This window comes from Amphiprion ocellaris, chromosome 20, assembly GCF_022539595.1.
Source record: "Amphiprion ocellaris isolate individual 3 ecotype Okinawa chromosome 20, ASM2253959v1, whole genome shotgun sequence".
Lineage (NCBI taxonomy): Eukaryota > Metazoa > Chordata > Actinopteri > Pomacentridae > Amphiprion > Amphiprion ocellaris.
This window is the reverse complement of record NC_072785.1, coordinates 29,246,714-29,268,213: the sequence shown is the minus strand read 5'-3', so window position 1 is coordinate 29,268,213 and position 21,500 is coordinate 29,246,714. Positions and strand designations below refer to the sequence as shown.

The window sequence follows — 21,500 nt, the reverse complement described above, 5'->3', positions numbered from 1 at the left end:
ATAAAATTTAATTAAAAAAAGAATATTAAAAAATCTGTCTCAAAATTGGAGGAAAAATATTATTTAAATAATGTAGAAATAAATAATAAAAAATAAATACATTGCAGCTATGAAAAAGGACAAGATTGAAGGAGTTTTCAAATATTCCTAAATTTTTATTTTGTTTTTTATTCCTACATTTCTTGCTCTGTTTTATTTGTTTCATTATTTCTACATTTTTAAAATCTGCTTTCATTAGGCAATTTCTATTGTATCTTTATTCCTATATGGATTTCTACACTATTGTTTTAACCTTTCTATATTTTTTTTACTTAAATATATTTTCTGTGTGACTAAATTTATTCATTTATAGATACATATTTTTTGCATTTAATCCAGGATTTTACATTTAATATATTTCTGCATTTGATTTTTTCATTTATTTATTTCCATATTTCTACATTTATTTCTATATTCGTCATTTGTCTCCTTTGTTTTTATGATTTTTTAGGTCTTTTAAATCTATTTTTTTCTACATTGAATTTTTTTGCTTTTTCTGTATTCATTTTCATTTTTTTCTGTATATCTTTACATTCATTTCTACATTCATTTGTTCATTTACCTCTGTATTTCATCATCTATTTTTTTTATATCTTTTATTTCATTATTCTACATTTCTGAATGTCCATATTTTTAAAATATCTGTCCTCTTTTATTCTGAATTTCTTTATTTTGTCTACATTTTTAAAATCTGTTTTCATTAGGAAATTATTATTTTTTTCTACATTTGTATTGTATTTGTATTTCTAAACAACTTCTTTAACCTTTCTATATTTATTTAGTTGGATTTTTTACATTATATTTTTTTCTGTAGGAGTATAGCTATATATTAATTTCAATTTTTTTTTTGCTTTTAATCCAGAATTATTACATTTAATTTTATCGCATTTATTTATGTATTTCTACATTCATTTAGTTATTTGTCTGCGTTAATATTTATTTTTATCTTCTTTATCTGCTTTTCTATGTTTAATTCTTATTTTTTTCTGTATTCATTTTAATTTTTTTCTGTCTATCTTTACATTCATTTCTACACTAATTTGTTTATTTATCTCTGTATTTCTACATGTATTTTTATGTAAATTATTTATTGATTGACTTTTTTTATTTACACCGTTCTTTAATAGTGTGTGTTCATATTTATCTCTGGATTTTTTTTTTTTTAAATGTATTTACTCTGTAAACGTTATCACCGTCTAATAAGCGGTAATATCCTTTAACTATCCCCGCCTTCGCCGCTGTGTACTAACGGCAGGACGTTACTACAGAATGAAGCACATCTTCGGCTGGTCGACCAAAACTTACTCTGGGTTAAAAATAGTAAAGCCTGTTATTCCAACGAAAACACGTTCGAATCACTTGTTCTGCGTAAATTTGAATTTATTACACGTTAACCAAATAACGACGCGTAACTCTGCTTTGAAAACATCAAGTAAATTCGGATTAAACGTCGTAAATTCAACGTTTCTGGTGAACGACGAACTCCGCGTTAGTCGGGACTGCGAGCAGGAAAGTAACTCCTGGAAGGTAGCTAGGTGGGCTAATGTTCAGCTTTAATCCCGGGAGGAGCGACCTTTTCCGCAGAGCTTCCGATGGCTGTCCGCTGGCTATGCAGGTAAGGGCGAAATATTTAAATGTGGGAGCTCGGTTAGGAACACCGGGACCAGAAAACCCGAAGCTGTTTGTCAGAGGTGGGGCAGAGTCAGGTGATCAGCCGCCGTTAGCTCCACTCACCGACGGCAGCCTCCACGGAGCAGTTCGCTGAATAACGGCCGCCCCGCTGCCTCCGGAGCCTCCATTTAGTTATTCAGCCGCGGATCCGTTAACGGCTTTATTTTAAAAAAAAAAACAAAAAAAAAACAAAACCCGAGTTACCGGCCGTGAAGCGCAGCGGAGCGAGAGAGGGGAGGCTGTGGGAGGGGCGACGGCAGCCGACCGCAGTCAGTCGGTGAAGGCAGGCAGACGCCGCTGGAGCCGACCGGAGCATCACCGACCCAACCTGCCCGCTCTATCCCGGCTCTGTCCGCCCGGATGCCGCTTTCCTCGCCCTGCTTCGGCTAATGGAAACAGACGAAAATGTGCGCGAATGTGTTCGGAGTTCTGAAGAGGTGAGACGAACCGAGGTGCTGCTACTGGTGGTGCTGCTGCGGGGATGTGGCCGTGTGTGTGCGGGGATGCAGCTGACAGCTCCCGGGGAGGCTCCGGGCAGGACGGCGGGAGGTGTGGAGGTGTGGTGCCGCTTCAGGGGCGGATTAGCAGCGGTCTTTTTTCCTCTGCGAGCTGGCGGATTCCTCCGTACACAGCCCGGCTCGGCTCAGCTCAGCTCGGTTTTCTCTGGTGACATAATGCGCAAAGCCGTGCGGCAGGACCGGTGCAGGAGCCTGGAGCTGGGGGATGGAGCTGGTGGAAGGAGCTGGTGGATGTGAGGTGGATCCATGTTGGCAAAGGGCTGAGAAATAGATCACCATCATCTGTCTTTAATTAAAACCACTAGATAAAAGCCTCTTTATTAAGGCGCACAGGTGATTAATTAATCTAAATGTATCCATAAATAAGGTTAATGAAATCACATTACCTTGTTAAACCTTGTTGAGTAAAATTAACACCTGGAGGTGCATGGAGGATGAAGCTGAGGTTGGTGGCTCATCTGGACCAGGTGTCCCCATAAGGAGACCCGGTACCGACCCATGCACCCCTACATCAGGCCTCAGAGGAGGCCTGTGGAGGGCCTTAGCTTAGTAGGTGATGTTTGGGTTGAACTATTAATCGATTCCAAATCAAAACTGCAAGTTTGAGAGTCCAGATATCCGTCTGATGTGATCATCTCCATCCTGCATCCTGGTGGAACATCTTGGGGTGGTTTCGTGGCGTTTTAGGGCCTCAATGGTTGAAGCTTTTGGTTACAAGATGGGATATTCGAAAGGGTAGAAAGTAGGAATATACATTCAACACCACGTCTGACTCTGATTTTAAACTGTCATGTCGATAATTTTACAGATTTATCTCCATCCTCTGTACCAGTGGAACATCTTGGGGTTGTTCCATGGCGTTTTAGGGTCTTGATGGTTCAGGCTTTTTTTATGAGACACTGAGGGAGAAACGGTGATTCTACATACTACAGATATTTCTATAGTATAGAAAGTTTCTGAACTATGTGAACACTGTCTGCAGTTCATTTGAAAAGTCCCTGAATTTTTGTCATGTGACTGCTGGTTGCATGTGACTCACTAATGGCTTCAAGATCACGCAGTGGAGCTCAGAATTTTTTTGTTTTTACACAATCTGGTTATTTTAAATGATTCATTTTTGGCAATTAAAAAAAAAAGTAGAAGAAAGTAATTTGGCCAAAATAGCCCAATTTTAAGCCTAGATGTGATTAATTTTGGTGCTAAAACGGTCAAAGAGTAGATCGTGGGCCATCTAAATGTTCAAAACTTGACGATTCTTTCTGTTCTTACAATTTTGGACTCCCATAAATGCTGAACTTTTTCACAAATATATGAAATAAGATGCCTTTCAAACCTGCCAGCAGGATTTCATCAGTGTATGTCACTATCATTTTATTCCACTTTTGATTTTAGTCCTGTTCTAAGTGGGTTGTTTCACTCAATTAGCTGCTGCTGGCCCCACCCCCTTCAGGAAGAAAACTCTCTCTGCGTCTGTGATTGACACTAGTTGACCAAGACTTTTTAGCTTCTAATTTTCTGCGAACAATTATTTGATGTGGATATACCTCTGAATTTACCACCGATGTTTTTAACTCGTGTTTGGTGAGTTTGTTGGATGACGTTGAGGTTACAACATCAGTGTTTTAGCCGCCCAGCTGCGTTTCAGTCACTATTTCATACCCATTTTGCCGTCTGACAACTAAAACAGAATACTATATCAATGTGAATAGCTTTATTTGGATTTCACCTGTATTAAAATGCAGAAGTAGCACAATTTTAATCCTAGATTTAATTAGTTTTGGTGCTAAAATGGTAAGAGTAGCTCAAGGACCATCTAAATGTTCAAAACTTGATGATTCGTTCTGTTTTTAACATTTCTGATTCCCATAAATGCTAAACTTTTCAACAAATATATGAAATAAGATGCCTTTCAAAGGCGCTGGCAGGTTTTTGGGTTCAGAGTGAAACTATTAAACACTCTGTTCAACATCGGTGTGTGTCACAATCATTTTATTATACTTCTGGTTTTAGTCCTGTTCTAAATGGGTTGTTTCACTCAATGGGCTGCTGCTGGCCACGCCCCCTTCAGGAAGAAAACTCTCTCTGAGTCTGTGGTTTACACCAGTTGACCAGGACTTTCCAACTTTCTGGCTTCTAACTTCCTCTGAACAATTGTTTGACGTGGAAATATCTCTGAATTTACCGCCGATGTTCTAAACTCGTGGGTTTGGTGAGTTTGTCGGATGACGAGGTTACAAAATCAGTATTTTAGCCACCCAGCTGCGCTTCAGTCACTATTTCATACTCATTTTGCTGTTTGACAACAAAAACAACAATATGTAAATGAAAACAGCTTTATTTGGATTTCGCCTGAATTGAAATGTAGAAATAGCACAAATTTTAAGCCTAGATTTGATTAGTTTTGGTGCGTTCAAGGACTGTCTAAACGTTCAAAACTTGCTGATTCTTTATGGTTTTACCATTTTTGTTTCCCATAAATGCTGAACTTTTTAACAGATATCTGAAATAAGATTCCTTTCAAACATATCAGCAGGTTTTGGGGTTCAGAGTGAAACTATAAAACACTCCGTTGAACAGTTGTATTACTATTGCTGGTGCGTGTCACTGTCTTTTTATTGCCCAGGCCTGATGTTACCTGCAGCTCAGTCGGCCTTCATGCTCTGTGACTCATGCGAGGGCAAACTGCAGCTCTTAAAGCAACACATCGGCCTGAAATTGGTCCTTTTCCTCGTCTGTCTTGGATCTGACTCGGGGAGGAGGTGTTTGCCAGGCTGGAATGGATTTTGCTGAGATTATCCTAATAAATGCTCAGATTTGTAAGCTGCGGCCCGGCATGTGCTCATCCACTGTTCTGGAAACGCCCGGCCCCTCGCCCTCTTACATAAAAGTACTTTAGGGAATGCTGATACATAATCCTGCTGTTCTAATAAGCGTTATTGATGCTGTGGATAACTAAACATGGTACTGCAGCATGGAAACGTCGCTGCTTTGAGGCGCCTCAGCTGACGGTTCGTCTCGTGATTCAGCGTCTCCTCAGGGCCACGTTCTATTCTTAAATCCGCTCCTTATCTTAATCCCGGCGTCACCCTGTAGATGTGCAGAGTCAGCTTTGATGTGTGCTGGACGTTTCCTGCTCTCTTCGTCCTTCTATATAAACCCAGAGTAGATTTTTAAACAGTAGATGAGACGTTTGCATTGTGACGATGGACGGAGGAACATTTTAAATTCAGCAGGATAGTTCTGTCTTCACAATAACAATATATAACCTGCATCTCTGGCTGGCTATGAAGGTTTCCTGTAATATGTTTAGAATAATTTTTGTGCCGACTGTCGGTGTGGATCTGACCCGGCAAGAAGGTGTTCAGGGGCACTTATTGAAGCAAAAGCAAACCACAGGAGTTTAAGTTCTGCAAAATGTCACTGAGGGAGACACAAACGACTATAAGGAAATCCCAAAAAAGCTGCAAAGTGATTATAATGAGACAAAAATTGACAACAAGGACATTGAAAGTGACTACATAGACTTAAATCGGTCAGAAAGACACATAAAATGTCCGCAAGGATGTGCAAAATGACTACAAAAGCATGTAACGCGACTCCAAGGATGCTGAAATTGACCACATGTACAAGCAAATAACCCAAATAACCACAAAAAGATGCAAAACCTGTACAGAGATGCACAAAGTAACCACAAAGAGACAAAAAGAGACTGCATGACTACAAATAGTCACAAAATGTTTTTGCCAAGGGCAACAAAAAACCTGAAAGAGATGCTATAAGATGACAGAAACAACACAACTACAAAGATAAATCCCGACAAAATAACCTCGAAGACACACAAAGCAACTACACAGAGATGCAAAAGGACACATAACCGCTGGAAAGATGCACAAAGTCTTCAGTTAATCCGAGAAATATTGCCCAACGAGACATAAATTTGCTATGAAGCGATGCAAAACAACTAGAAAGAAACGAAACAGCTACAAAACGACAGGAAAACAAGAAAGGGACGGAAACTGATCACAAAACAAAAAGCTCTAAAGACTTGAAAGGCAATTACAAAAAGACACAAAACAGCTCCAGAGAGACACAGATGGACCAAAAACAGGCTCAAATCTACTATAATAGATGCACAGGAACTCAAAAGAGATAGAAGAAGATGCAAAATGACCACAAAGAGACACAAAATGTCTACAAAAACATGCAAAACAACTAAAAAATAGACCAAAAATGTTTTCAAAAACATGCAAAGTGAACTGCAGAGAAACACAAATGGACTAAAAACAGACTTAAATCTACTATAACAGATGCACAGGAACTCAAAAGAGATAGAATACCATGCAAAATGACCACAAAGAGATGAAAAATGCCTACAAAAACATGCAAAACAACTACAGAAACACCCAAATGTCTGCAATGACATGCAAAGGGAGGGACTCGCTAATGTTCTAGCCTCTAACTTTTCTCAAAATAGCACAATTTTAAGCCTAGATTTGATTTGTTTTGATGCTACAACGGTAAAAGAATAGTTCAGGGACCATCTGAACGTTCAAAACCTGACGATTCTTTCTGTTTTTACAACTTCGCCTGTATTAAAATAGTTTGTGAGCACAGAGAGCGGGAGAGAAGCTAACGGATGCTAGTGTTTACAGTAGCCCACCCTGTCCTTGTTTATTGGCTTAGATTAAATTTTCCACCATTTCTGATTGTCCCTCACTGTTACAGTGTCCACAGAACTCTAACCTGTGGACAGAGCATCAAAGCTAATGGTAATGCTAGCTACATTAGCTGGAAAAAGGACTATCATGAAGGATTTTCCTGCCTATTGTTGTGGTGACATTGCCCTGAAAAAAATAAAAGTAATTCACTGGAGCTTTAGCTCCTCAGATGCTGGCATTGCATGAAAACCCTCGTGTTCACACTTGCAGAACATTTCTTAACTTTTGAGACAGTTAGCATTAGCAGCTATAGTAGCAGAATAAACCTGGTGGACCGAGTTAGCCGCTCGTTCTGAATGTCTCACCTGGAAGCAGTGAGGAAGGAGGCGTTTTACATTTTTAAGTGTAATTTAAATCAATTTAGAACAATTATTTGTATTACAAGGCTTTCTTATGGATTTTCTTTTAATTTTTGTTGAGTTAAATTGTATTTTACTCTCCATGTTACACTCAAGTCTTGCATTGCTCTGTTTTAGCTTTAAATTAACTTGTTGTTTTTAAGATTTTTTTATTTACTTTTGTCATTTTATGCGTTTTTTAGCATCCATTGCTTGTCTTTTTGTTGTACGTCTGTTTATTTGTATTAACTTTATTATTAATATTACGTAAACTGACACATTTCTAACAACCAATACTGGATTTAATAAAGTTAGAATTTAAGGCCAAGTTGCTGGATTAGATTGTACACTCATGTCTAATAATAATAATTCACAAAATTGCAGTTATTTAAAGTTTAGTGGCTCCTTGTAGGTATGTTTTTATGGCTGAGAAGCTTTAGATAATCCTCTGTGCTGTGGCTTCAGCTCAGGCAGAGGACTGGACTGAACCCAGCATGTTAAGTGTGACCGAACATCCAGCAAACTGGAGGATCAACATCCTTTTTTCAGTCTCTGTGGTGGGCGTCGGTCTCCAGAGCTTCACTGCCTGGCTATGTCGTAAGGTCACTAAGTGCTTTATGCAGAAATAGCTTTTGTTTCCACTCAGCTCAACACAAACGCCACATTATTTACATGTTAAGCAGCTTGTGAGAGCAGGCGGATGGCGGCCGCGCCGCTGTGAAGTCCTCTGGTGGAGGTTTGAATGCTTGGCTGAGAGTCGGCAGAGATCCAGTCATCAGCTGGAGGTCCCGTTCAAACAGCGGAACAAGGAAAAGAAAGTTCTGAAGTAATCTGCCCATTCTGACAACAATGTGAGCTCTGCCCAGGCTCTTTGTGCTCATTGTTCTCACTTCCCTTTCTCTGGCAGCCTGTTTGGGAAGCCCTTTGATGGTGGGAAGAGGATGGACCATGGTGGTCCGCAGCAGCAGCAGCAGCAGCAGCAGCAGCATCCCATGGAGCAGCAGCAGCAGCCGTACCACCCGCAGCATCCCGCCATGATGCGGCTCTACGAGGTCCAGAAGGAGGTGGCGTCTCTGGGGCCGCAGGTCTGCACCTTCAGCGGCCTGCAGAACGACCGCGACTACAAGCGTCTGGAGCGAGAGCTGACCCGGCTGCTGCTGGAGGTGGACCAGGTGGACACGGAGGGCAAGCCGGACCTGCAGGGGGCTCGGAAGAGGGCGGCGCAGGAGGTGGAGGGTCTGCTGCGCTACCTGGAGGAGAACGCCACCCACCCGTCCCGTCTGGCCATCGAGGATCTGAGCAACAAGGCCCGGCAGCTGGTGGACGAACGCGTCGTGGCTCCGCAGCGAGCCGGCGGCGTGGCGGAGATCAACGACGAGCTGGTGGACGCCCTGCAGGAGCTGGTGCTGAGGCTCACCCAGGTGAAGACCGAGGGCCGGGTGCCGCTCCGCAAAGCTCGCTACCGGGCGCTAACACGCCTGTGCGCCGTGCAGGACGTGGTGGAAGGGCGGACGCAGCAGCAGACCCTGTCGCTGCCGCTGCCGGGCGACACCCACGAGGCCGTGCACCGCATCAACCAGGTGATGGTGAAGGTGAGCGTCGCCCGCAGCCAGCTGGTGGCGCTGCTGATGGGGCTGAGCGGGAGGGACAGCTGCGCCCACCTGTCGCGAATCCTGACGGAGATGCAGGTGGAGCTGGACGCTCTGGACGTATCCGGAAACGCAGCCATCAGAAACTACAGGAAGCAGGTCGTGGAGGAGATAAACGGGCTGCTGAAACACCTGGACCTGGAGGGGGAGGGAGACGACACACGCAGGTAAGAAAAACTGTTTAAATAATCAGACATTTTAGTCTATTAATCTGTTAAACTCCAAGCTGTTTATTTTTTGTAGTTACATCTGATAAGAATCAAAGGAGGTAAGAAAAATAAACCTGGAGATATTCTCAGTCTCAACTAAAATTCAGGAACTAAAAATTAGTCCAAACTAACAAAAAAAGTCCAAAATGACTGAAAAACAGTTTGAAATGACCTGAAACGTGAATTTTAGTCTCATGACTGTTGATCACAGTTGAATCAGTCATGGCTTCCTGGTTGTGCTGAATATCAGAGAATTTTTTTGATTTTTGGAAAATCTGGGTCGAGCAAATGGTCCATTTTTGGCAAATTTTTAAATGAGACCTGTAGAAGTAAATGATTTTAATGAAATATCGCAATTTTAAGCTCAGATTTGGTTAATTTTCCCGATGCAGCTTTAAGTCACACATGATTCATTCAAGAAATATTGGAAAGCTTAAAATCCAGGGATTTTTCCTGTTTTTACGGTTTCTGGCTCTGATAAATGGTGTAATTTTGACGTTTTTATTTTATTTTTTTTAAATGACACATTTGAAACCTGGCAGATTTTTGGGATCAGAATTTAGGAGAAACTTTCATGAATTCATCATTTCCAGTATGTTTTGTTTTGTCACAACATCAACTCACAACTAATATATTAAATTTGTTATTATCGATGAGTGTAAAAAACAGTAAATGTTCAGATTTACTGAGTAACTTTTTCAGCTCCAGTGGATTTTGGATCACAGCCTCCGAGTCCAAACTGATGAGCTAAAGCTGTGCAGGAGGATGAATTTTCATGTGATCTGAATTAGACTCACATCTCCAGATGTCAGGGTTGTTTTTGCACCAACACGCCCACCGAGTTCTCCATTATGTAGAACAGCAGACTCCAGCGCCGATTCAAGGACCGCTTCATTCACACACTGTTTACGTTGCTGCAATCACAGCAATAGAAAAAAAAAGGTTTATTGTTTGATAAAGTGAGAGCTGAAAATAAACACACGTCAATGAGATGGAAAATGTCTTTTTACAGAGGATGACTTCTCAGCAAGTTACCAATTAAAATTAATGAAATTAAATAGAAGTCAGGAAAAACACACATTGGATGAAGAGATTTTTGAGTATCCACCTAAAATATAAGGCTCATTCCAGAACTGAAGGACATTTTATGTCCCACCCATCAGATTTCAAATAATCCATGTAAAAAATACTAAAACATGCAGTTGTGTAAATGTACTTGCCCTGAGGCCAAATATTAAAAAAAAAAACTAGGAGAAAAGAATGTTTGAAAATATTTTTTAAAATACCAAGTAAGTCTGTAGTTCCCCCTAAAATGCCATTTTTCTCTTGTCCCACCCCAAAGATGGCCAAATTCAATCTCAAATAAAGCAGTTAAAATGAAGTTTAAAACTATTTTTTTGGTATTATTTTTTCATTGATGTCTCTTGTAATTGTGGAAAAAATTTTTTAATCAACATAATATTTCACATCACATTGTCAGCCTTGATTGAATGCCTCACTCTACCTCATATTATCAGGATCAGACTAATTCTTTGGACTGTTTTCCATCAGTCAGTTTGTCCTCTTGGTCAGCAGTAACAGCTAAATATCTAGCTTCTACTGCTGAGAAAAAGATCACATTAGCATGGATTAGCAACCCTGTTACTGTGATTAGAGTAGGGTTAGCAAACAACACAGAAAACACAGAATAAATGGTGAGCCAATCAAACTTATTTTTGATGAATATGGAGCAGAAAATTGTAAAAGAGAAGGTTATTTTTAACAAAACCTTTGAAGCCCAGATGTCCTCCAGTTCTGGAATGACCCATAAACATTTAAGGGCTTTTATTTTGGCAGCAGCCCTCTGGCATTAGTCTTCCTTCCTGTTGCTCGGCTCAGTCGGGTCAGTCAGAGGTCACGTCTGCAGATCAGAGCAGTGGAGTCAGACAATAATAAACGGTGATGATGGGATGTTATCAGGTTATCCCTGAAGCATAATGAAGCTGGTTATTATGCAGCTGTGAAGCCCTGAAGTAATGGAGGGACTCTGGCAGGAGGACTGAAGCCTGGAAAACCCCTTAAAGCCAGTTTATGATTCATAATATCAGGCAGTGATCAGTACGTACGAGCTTTAAACTAAATTAATAAATGACAATCAGTCCAAACATCCTGATTAAAATGGTAACATAATGATATGACCTCACCTTGTGTAGTTTCTGGGCGTTTATTTACCTTTCACTGTAGTTTAAAGTCCTGCAGCTCTGTGGAAACAGAACAACCACGAAGGAGGAGAATAAACTTAGAAATGTCTTCTTTGTAGAATAATGCAGAATGACATATATCATTTTAAAAAGAACATGTTAAAGTTAAACTTCTTTTTCTTTCTTAAAAGAAATGTAAAAAACCTGGATTCAATATTTATAGCAACTGGTGTTACCAATACTGCAAAAAAAAAACAATCAGTCTACATACTGTAGATATTTAATATTGACATTTTTAATTTGTTTCCACACTTTGCTCCTGTCTGCTCTGTGGAAACACTGCCTGCAGTTCAGCTGAAAACCTCAGAATTTTTGCCAGGTGACTGTTAGTCGCAGCCGAGTCCCTAAAAGCTTCATGGCTGCACAAAGGAGTGCAGAATTTTTTGTTTTTTACAGAATCTGTTTCATGCAAATGGTTTATTTTTGGCAAATTTCAAACAAGAAATGTAGAATAACAGGAATTTTTCAGACTAAATGGCTCGTCACGAGTCGTTCAATGACTGTAGGAAAGTTGGAAAGATTGTTATTACATTTTCTGGATCTGACAAATTGAGTCATTTTGCAGTTTTTTTAAAGATAACTTACCTAACAAACTTTGGACTTCAGGGTTCAGGGGGTTAAATAAAAAATAAACCATCTTGTTGTCGACTCGTATTCAAGTCAGACCATCTGTGTTTAAAGAGACAAAACAGTAGGAGTTCATTTCTCATTTTTTAAATTTTACTGCAAAATGTCAAAGGTTAAATTTAAATGAAATTTATTACTCCACCAAGGAACGTGACGGAGTCATGTGACGATTGGCGTACGTTTGTCTGTTTGCCTGTTACCAACATTACTCAAAAACTAACGGATTTCAATGAAATTTTTAGGGAAGGTCTTAAATGACACAAGGACCAAGTGATTATATTTTGGCAGTGATGTGGCTTATAGTCTGGATCTACAGATTTGTTAAAGATTTCTGTATCATTGTCAGATAGCGGCATGGCGTCACTGTAACCATGGCAACAAGTGAACGCTACATCAGCTGCCTGCTGATGATCACATGATTATGATCCTACTACAAAGCCACCGCTGAGGACTTATCAGGACTTATGTCAGAAATGATAAAAGGAACAATTGATTAAATTGTGGGGGTGTTTCTGAGTCCCATCAATTCCTGCCACCTGCTACATATTTAGGTCACATGAATCGGTATCCGTACATAATGTACACATGCATAACACACACCTGCGCTCAGTGCAAGGTCATTTTGTTTGTGGGTACATCTATATTAAATGGCCTCTATAGCGCCATGATTTCTGATCATCAATAACGAACAAGAAAAATGCTGCATTTCTAACAGTGCCATATGGGGGAATGAGCAGCCTTGGCGGAGGACTGCGCTTTGAGTGGTTTTCTTGTTATTTTACGGAAAAATGTCTCCTGGCTCAGTCCGGTTTATTCTTCCTGCAGGTTTGATCATCAGGGGGCTTCAGAGCACTGATTCTGTTTGTCTCTGCAGGTACGACTTGGCGCAGAACAACTCCATCCGTGAGATCGAGGCGGTGCGAGCTCACGTCTCCCACCTTCGGGAAGGCATCCTGCGACACTGTGCGATGGGCGACCTCGGCTTCAGGCCCAAAGCCGAGCTGCAGAGCCTCCTGACGCACCTGGACCAGGTGGACACGGCCAAGAACCCGTGCATCAGAGAGGCCCGCCGCCGCGCCGTGGTGGAGGTCCAGGCTGTCATCACCTTCCTGGACCTCCGCGAGGCGCTGGCCCGCCGCCAGCCGGGCCCCGCCGAGCACCCGTCCCACAGGGCCGTGTGGCTGGTCCTGGGGAGCCTGTCGGACCTCCAGGCCCAGGTGCTCGGCTACGAGGGCAAGCGGGCCGACAAGAGCTACATGATGCTGGAGGAGCTGCTGACCAAGCAGCTGCTGACGCTGGACGCCGTGGACCCGCAGGGCGACGAGACCACCAAGGTGGCGAGGAAGCAGGCGGTGAAGTTCGCCCAGAACATTCTCAACTACCTGGACATGAAGACGGACGAGTGGGAGTACTGACCCGACGGACGGGACGACGCTGCAGCAATGAGGGGAGCTGATAATGTGTGTAAATAATAAAAACTGGTACATTATCATTCCACGGGCTGTAAATACTGACTCAAACCCCCAGAATGCACTGCAGCAGCGCTTCTCTTACGTCTGTGTGTGGTAGTCATGGCCGAACGCTGAGAAACACGGAACTCCTTTTGTGAAACACTTTTTTTTTTGTGCTTTTTGGAGATTTCTTTTCATATCTCCTATCTGTGTGTGAGTGTGTGTGAGTGAGTGTGTGTTTGTTGGTGAGTGTGTGTGAGTGTTGAGTTGTGTTTGCCGTGCGGTTGTTGAAGCCTGCTGCTGCCAAAGCACTAACTAATGCCTGTTCCGGTGGTCGTTTCCTGCAGACTGCACTAGATGTTGAGAAGTTCGAGGCGTGACGGATCTCTCGGCGGCGGCTTCCACTCGTCGCTCTGATTAGTCTGAGCCGCCGACGGAGACGAGCGACGCTGCTTGTGTTAAATACAGCGAGCTGATTAGACGGAGGGGAGGGTCACATACCTGCTGATCTGGAGCGTAGACGAGAAATTCATTTAATCTTCAGCCAAACGTGGGTTTTTACAGCTGAGGGAGGATCTATGGCGAGCCGTTTTAACATTTAACAGTCTTTAAAAGCAGGATATCTCTAATTCAATCAGTCAGAGAGAATATTTTATATGATCAACAACAATATCAGCTTTTACATTCCTATGTATGAAGGTTCTCTGTACAATTATCGACAAATCAGCTTCAGATCTGCAGCCGAATTCTGATTTTAGCTTCAGATATCTACAGTTTAATTCATAATTTTAGTTTGAAATAGCTTGGAATATATTGTAGAAATCTCGAACTGGAAATCTGCCTAGTCTAAATGTAATTACAGATATCTTAAATTAGACTTTTAATTGTGCAAAATGGCATTGCGGATATCTGTAGTTACGGCAAGTCGGAGGCAAAGGTGGTTTGCTTTCAGACGTATTATGAAAATCCAACAGTTTAAGGTAATTCAGCAGCTTAACCCTCGGAATCCTCAGCAGTTTTGGGGCATTTTTTTCCTCATTGTGGGCTAATTTGTCAGTCCTGCACCTCTATGACAACAAAACAACCATAAGAGAGAATTCAGAAATGTTTTCTGTGCAGAATTACACAATTGGAATGACAGAAATCATGAAAAAGCAAAAAACAAAAGTTGAATTTCCTTATATATTTTGCGCAACATACAACATTTTTTCAAAGTGACCACAAAAACGGAGGCGCTACAAGACATTGAACTATCTTTAATTTGTTCCTATAGTTGTTTCATATGTGTTTGGTGTAAACACTGCCTGCAGTTCAGCCAAAAACTTCCTGAATTTTTATCATGTGGCCGGTGGTCGTAGCTTGGCTTCACGGATACAACGGGAAGTGCAGAATGTTTTTGGTTTTTTTTACAGAATCTTTTTCATGCAAACAATTTTTGGCAAATTTTTTAAAGTCAAAGAGCCAGTTTCCGGCTCTGATAAATGGTGTAATTCTGCTGATTTATTTAAAAAGCTGCGGTTTTTGGAGATTCAGAGGGTTGAAAGCTACAACGGCTCGTCTTAAATACCAAACGTTACATTTTCCAGATCCGGTATTCAAGCCAGAGGATCTGTGTTGAAACAGATGTGATTAGAGTCGGAGCAGCGTCGGGCCGCTCTCCTCTCCGTCGGTTTGGGATCTCAGACGAGGAGAATCTGTGTCGAGGTGTCATGTTGGGATGTTTGAGCAGATAAAAGCACCTTCCCTTCCCCTCCCTGCGCCGCTTGTGTAGCTGTTAGTCTGTAACTCGTTCCATATGTTTGTTGTGACTTCGTACGATCGGCTATAAATGGATCCGAGATGGAGGAGCGGCGGAGGCGAAATGTCTTTTGCTGCTGTTGCTGCTTTGGCGTTTTATTTTTTTCTGTTGTTGTTGTTTCTACCCACTGCTTTGTACCAACGGAGGACTGTGAAGGTCCCCGGGGAGATGCAGGGAGGGAGGCGGCGATATCCACTGGATTGACACATCAAGGCTGAAGCCGGCGGGCCGACTGTGTGGTGGAGAGTGTTGACGTGATGGCAGCCGACAGAGCCTTCTAGAAACTTCTCCGAGCTGCTGCTGCTGCTGCTGCAGCTTCTGCTGCTGCTGGGCGGGAGGGAGGGAGGGAGGGAGGATGTAGTAGAGAAGTCCAAATCTCTGTGCCTTTATTTTCACCTTCCCTAAGAGCCGGTTTGCATGAAAAGCAGTGAAGTTCTCAAAATGTATCGATGCACAAGAATGAGGCGGCGACCGAAGCACCTCTGGCCGTTTGTCAACGCCAGAAAAATTTGCACTATTGAGAGATCAGCGTTTTAATTCTTCCCCCCCACCCATCCCCGATGAAGTCGTGGTCAGTGATTTGTAGTAACACAGACTCTGTTTTCAGCAGCATGAGTCATATTTTCACACTGCAAACAGCCTCAGATGGAGCAGCAGGAGAATCAAAATGCCTCAATTAGACGATTAAATGACTTCACAGCTTCACACCGACCTTCAGATAGGAGATGATGATTGTGGAGACGCCTCAGTTAGTGGGAGTTTTCTGGCATATCATCATTTTTATCACAGATTGTACATAAAAGATGAGATCTGAAGCCCTAAATTTATGTTCTTATTATCAGCCAGCAGGGGGCGACTCCTCTGTAGTCCATTTGTATAGAAATCTATGAGAAAATGATCTGACTTCTTACTTAATTTGTTACTTAAGTGAGCTTTGATGAATTCATGGCTTCAGTTGGTAGTTTTAGGTCTCCTTCAATACAGCATAGTGTATATTTTTCCATTATGTTCCCACTGTAAAGAAAATAGATTAAAAAAAAGTAGCTTCATATTTAGAGCCTGGCTGGACAAAGAGCCATGTTTGAACTGATGTAGTTTAGCCCGTACTTCCGCCACATGCTAAATAAACACATTTCCAGAAACTAGAAGAATCTACCTTTCAAATGAAGTCTTGACAGAAATATTTTGGCCTCCTTTTCCTCTTTTTTCAAGCTTTTCCATAAGGCCAAATGAGCAAAAATCCCATTAAAAAGGTGGCGGCTAAGAGGTTAAACTATAAACTTTTTGAACCATGTTTGAACCGATGTAGTTTAGCCTGTATTTTAACCACATGCTAAACAAGCATATTTTCAGAAACTAGAAAACGTTACCTTTCAAATAAAGTCTTGACAGAAATATTTTAGCATCTTGCTTCCCCTTTTTAAGCTTTTCCATTTGGCCAAACAAGCAAAAATTCTATTAAAAAAAGAGTAAACATTTTACAATATATATATTACTTTTAAAGGAAAGCAGGAGTTTTTTACTAATTGGACCTTATGTTGCTTGGAAGTAAAATCTAAATTTGAACATTTGTAGTATAAATTGGTGGATTTCATCCTCGCTAATTAATGGAACAAATGTTCATGGAATAGAAATATGTCAGCAGGAAGACCAAAACAGTGGCAACTTCCAATACTTGAGGCGATCAGAAAGTTAGATTTTGGTTAGCTTCTATTCTAGCCACATGCTAAACAAGTTAGAAGAAGTTAGCTTTCAAATTAAGTCTGACAAACATTTTGGCATCTCTCTTCCTCTTTTAAGCTTTTACATATGATCAAATAAGCAAAAATTGCAATTAAAGGGTAGAAGTTAAGAGGTTAACAACTTTCTATGACATATAATTTACTTTTTGAAGGAAATGTGCCAATTGGAACTTGTGTTTGGAAGAACTGTGTAAATCTGAACAATTGTTCCTGCACATGACAACTTCCCAAGTTTGATGTAGCTACATGCTAAACCAGTACGTTTAGAAACTAAACCTTTCAAATTAAGTCTCCCACAAGCATTGTGGTCCTACATTTCTTCTGCTACAAACTTTTCCACTGGCTAAATGAGAAAACAAACACATAGGCAAGGTGAAGCTGAGCACAAAATCAGAAAGTGGAAGATGCTGCTTTACAAATTAGGTCTTATACTAGCAGCTTGGTTTTACAATACATTTGTTTTAGGCTTTTCAATTCGGCCAAATGGGCAATAATCTCCAAAAAAAGGTGGATATTAAGAAATTAAAGACATTTTATAGCATATATGTAACTTCTAAGGGAATGCAGGGACTCTATACTGGTGGAACTTGATAAAAAAATCTAAATTTAAACTTTAGAAAACTCCACAACGGCAACTTAATGGACTCTGAGGTGTTTGGCTAAAGAGTGCTCATGAATAAAAATAGGTAAAGTGGGAGTCTGTGGTTGTTCTCAGTTGAAGTTCCCTCCTTCGTTTCGTGGCTGCTGCTCTCTGTGTGGCTGTTCTCAGTGTGAACCGACACCAAAAGGTCAAGAGTCCCGTCGTTTCCCCGTAACAAGCTCCTCACGAGCGATTACAGAAACTAAACCCCCAAAGATTTGCTTTCCGGAGACCCTCGTCCTGCTGCTTTTTGAAGACACGTTCCAGTGAACTCCCACGGAGCTGTTTTATCTGCGCTGAGCTGCTGTTGGAAGCGTTTCCTGGCACGACGCCGGCAGCTCGGCCTCCCGGGTGCAGCGCCGACTCACGTGGGAGAAAATGAGATTAAACGGCGTTCGTTAAACATCGCCAGCCCGCCTGGCCGTTGTTGCAACAGATGCTCTCTCACAGCAAACCTTATGCTCTCTCAGACCAAACACACCTTAAGTTCACTTTTTGTACGCAGTAGCGCGTCAACAGATGCACATTTAGTCCTCAGCTTCCTCTTCAAACGTCCCTTTGAGTCTTTAGCAAGTTTTTCACTGTACAGAAAAAAGACATTCCCCTCTTTTGTCGTCTCAAAGTGTCTCCAAGCCATACAGCCGTACAAATTTATACTCTGTGGTTCAGACAAAAGGGAGCTCCTCTGCTAAAACTGTGCTGTTTCTGTTAGATTTAGCCGGTTTTTCTGCTAACTTCATGGGAATCACAACTGATAGGTGTTGTAAAATCAGCTTTGTTGCATTTCTGTGATGCCATTCTTATGCTAAAAAGGAAAAAAAGCATTTTAAAGGGGTGAAAGAGAGCATTTTGGCAACAATTCCTGTGTCCTTTACAAAATATTTAGTTGGGAAAAAATACACTAATATCGACGTTCATGGCATTAACTAGAAGAAGTTCATACATTCCTTTAGCCCTCTGAAAACCAACTTGTTTCTGGGTTGTTTCTGTCACATTTTCCTCACTGTGGTTTAATTTTTCACTACAATATAAAGTCCTGCAGCTCTATGGAAACAGAACAATCATAAAGAAGGAGAGAGAACTCAGAAATATCAGTTAGAATGTCATAAATCATAGAAAAAAAATGAGAAAAAACTTGAATTTGCTTCATTATTTATGTTAAAAAATGTTTTTAAAAATGGAATCAACATACTAAACATTTTTCCAAGTTCCCACAGGTGTTATTAATGCTGGAAAATAAAACTGTGACTCTACATACTGTAGAAATTTCACTATTTACATTTTAAAATTCTCTTCTTTGTGTAAACACAAAAAAATGTTCAGCCAAAAAATCCCAGAATTTTTGTCGCAGGACTGTTGATCGCAGCCGAATCACTAAAGGCTTCACAGTTAGGCAGACGAGTGCAGAATTTTTGTTTTTTTACAGAATCTGGTTAAAGCAAACAGTTTATTTTTGGTGAATTTTTAAATCGAGACTTGTAAAATTTTGATGAAATGTCACAATTTGAAGCTCAGATTTAGTTACATTTTCCCGAATGAAAGTCACATCACAGAAAAATAGTGCACAAAACGTTGAAAATCGCTTGTATAAATGGTGTGATTTTAGCAATTAAACAAAAAAAAAAAACACTTTAAACCCTATGACAAGTTTTGGGGTTCAGAGGGTTAAATGTCATAAATCATGAAATCTAAAGCACTAAAGAAAAGCTTTTCTTTGTCAGTTTTTTAAAAAATAACGCAACAAAAAGTCTGTTAATGCCAGGATTTTGGTTTCTTCCCTGACTGTGAAATTAATTAACGATACTCAGACTGAAATAAGCATTCAGACCTCGAACCTGAAGCCGGAATAATCCAGTTTCTGTTTCCAAACGCGCTGACTAAAAGCAGCAGCGTCTGAACCTGGAGTCCATCACAGCCTGAAACGTTCAGGTCCGCTGGGTTTTCTGACTGATCTGAAAGGTTTGTTTTCGCTGCGCTGTCCTTCGGTTGAATGTAGCCACTGAGGAATGTTTTTGTGTTTCACCAAAGTTCATCTCAGCGAGGACAGATCGAGTGGAAATAATGAGGCAGAAATGTTTAACATCTGAGTTTTAACAGTTTTAAGATCAGCAGCTGGTTGCACTGACAAAATCTAAGACAAGTTAACACCAAATGCTCATTTCTGACTTCATTTTGGAGCCAAATTCAACAAACTAAACCAACTAAATCACTAAGAAGACCGATGTGTGGATCCATTTTTTGCACTTGGACTCAGATTACACTAATAAGATGTTAATTAGTGGCTTTCAGAGGTGCTTTTAGGCAGATTTACTATCATCTTGTGTCCAGTTTTTGTGCTAAACTGCCGTAAATCAGCCGATTTAAAGTACAGACATGAGAGCCGGTGGTTGAAATAAGATAAAAGCAGCTGTGGAGCAAAATTTAAAGTCTCTAAAGTCTCTAATTTTTGACTATAAATTAAATATTGGAGCTGTGTCACAAGTTTTCTGAAAGTTTATGTTGAAATACACAAAAAAGTATTAAATAGTTTTTAAAAATGCCCTATTTTATATTAATTTCCAAAGAAAAAAATTTGAATATTGGAGCCAGTTTCAAGATTTTTATTTCATTTTGTTCACAAATTTGAGTCAAATATTTGTTTATTAATCAGAAAATACTGTAAACAGCCAGAAATAAATTCCATCATGCTTTTAGGGATAAAATGTTAAATAAGTCAACCAAATTTACAGAATCAGGCTTTAAATCAGGACCAGCTGTAGATCTGACAAACAAAATCCAAATGGGATTTTCTGTTTTCACCAAAAAACAAAAACAAACTTTCATCATTCGGATTAATTTTGGTGGTTTTATGAGTAAAACAAGGTTTAGAAATAAAAATCAGAAGAAAAACTTCAGTTAATTGATGCTATAAAAAAGTAACAACTGATCTAAATGGAGAAATGGGCACAGAATGTTGAAAATAAGTTATTTTCAGATGGAGAAATAGTTTGAGACCTTCAGATTCAGGTGTTTGGTCATAAATGTACAAAATATGAACAAACTTCTGTGTAAAAACCTGCAGAATATAGAATAAAAATGCTGCTTTAGTGGAGATTTGGGGCTTAAAGTGGGAGAAAAAAATAACATTACCTTTAAAAGATAAATTTTATGATTAGTCTGAAATAAGATGTCCCAAAATCTTATTTATATCCTGATTTGTAGAGCATTTTATTCCTAAAAACATGATGAAAGCAGGATTTTCTGATTCCAAAATCTCTCCAATATGTCAAAAAAAATAAAATAAAAATCAAAGCATTTTTTTTGTGATATTCAGATTTCTGTTCTAGAAATTAGAGCAAATTATTGATATATTTATATATTTAAATGTTAAATTTCAACAAAAGCTCCTCATCTTGCAGCAGAATGAGCTCATTTCCCTTCACATCTTCAGTCTTTGTCGGTGCAACGAGCTGCTGAGTCTCAGCTTGTTCATTTAAAGGGTCTGAAGAATGAAAACCTGATCTTCCTTGCTGAGCTTTTTTGCAAAAACTCGGTTGATTTTAAGCGCTCTTCTTCTTTCTCGTTGGTTTCTCGCTGCTTGGCCTTTTCTTTCTGCAGATGACGGGAACGTTGGGCGCTGGAAAAGGTTTTCTTTTGTTTCTCCAAATGTACGTTTCTCTTAAGTCGCCTTTAACTGCGTTGATTGTGACGGGCTTTTTGATGTTTCCTCCTCCGAGACGCGCTTGTACAAAACAATAAAAAATGAAGAAGAAAAAAAAAGCACACTGAGACTGAAACGAAGCGCTGAAAGTGTGAATGCTCCATGGATGGCTGAGTTCAGAGTTTGTATTCCCACTGCAGAATAAAGACGCGTCTCCATC

General features: G+C 40.3%; 1 protein-coding gene across 5 annotated transcripts in view; it reads left to right on the top strand.

Annotated features, from left to right (window-relative positions):
- bag5 (BCL2 associated athanogene 5) overlaps positions 1-21,500 on the top strand; it is a 24,283-nt gene extending 2,783 nt beyond the window's left edge. The window contains exons 1-4 of one of the 5 annotated variants that reach the window (XM_035940881.2): positions 2,594-7,881; positions 7,968-8,110; positions 8,192-9,100; positions 12,884-21,500. In XM_035940881.2, the coding sequence (XP_035796774.2) occupies positions 8,226-9,100; positions 12,884-13,424 (1,416 nt within the window). In that variant the 5' untranslated portion in view covers positions 2,594-7,881; positions 7,968-8,110; positions 8,192-8,225 and the 3' untranslated portion in view covers positions 13,425-21,500. Of the gene's footprint in view, positions 1-902; positions 2,148-2,593; positions 8,111-8,191; positions 9,101-12,883 lie in introns of those variants that run through there. The other 4 variants (XM_023294047.3, XM_023294049.3, XM_055005529.1 and 1 more) reach the window with 4 other exon arrangements.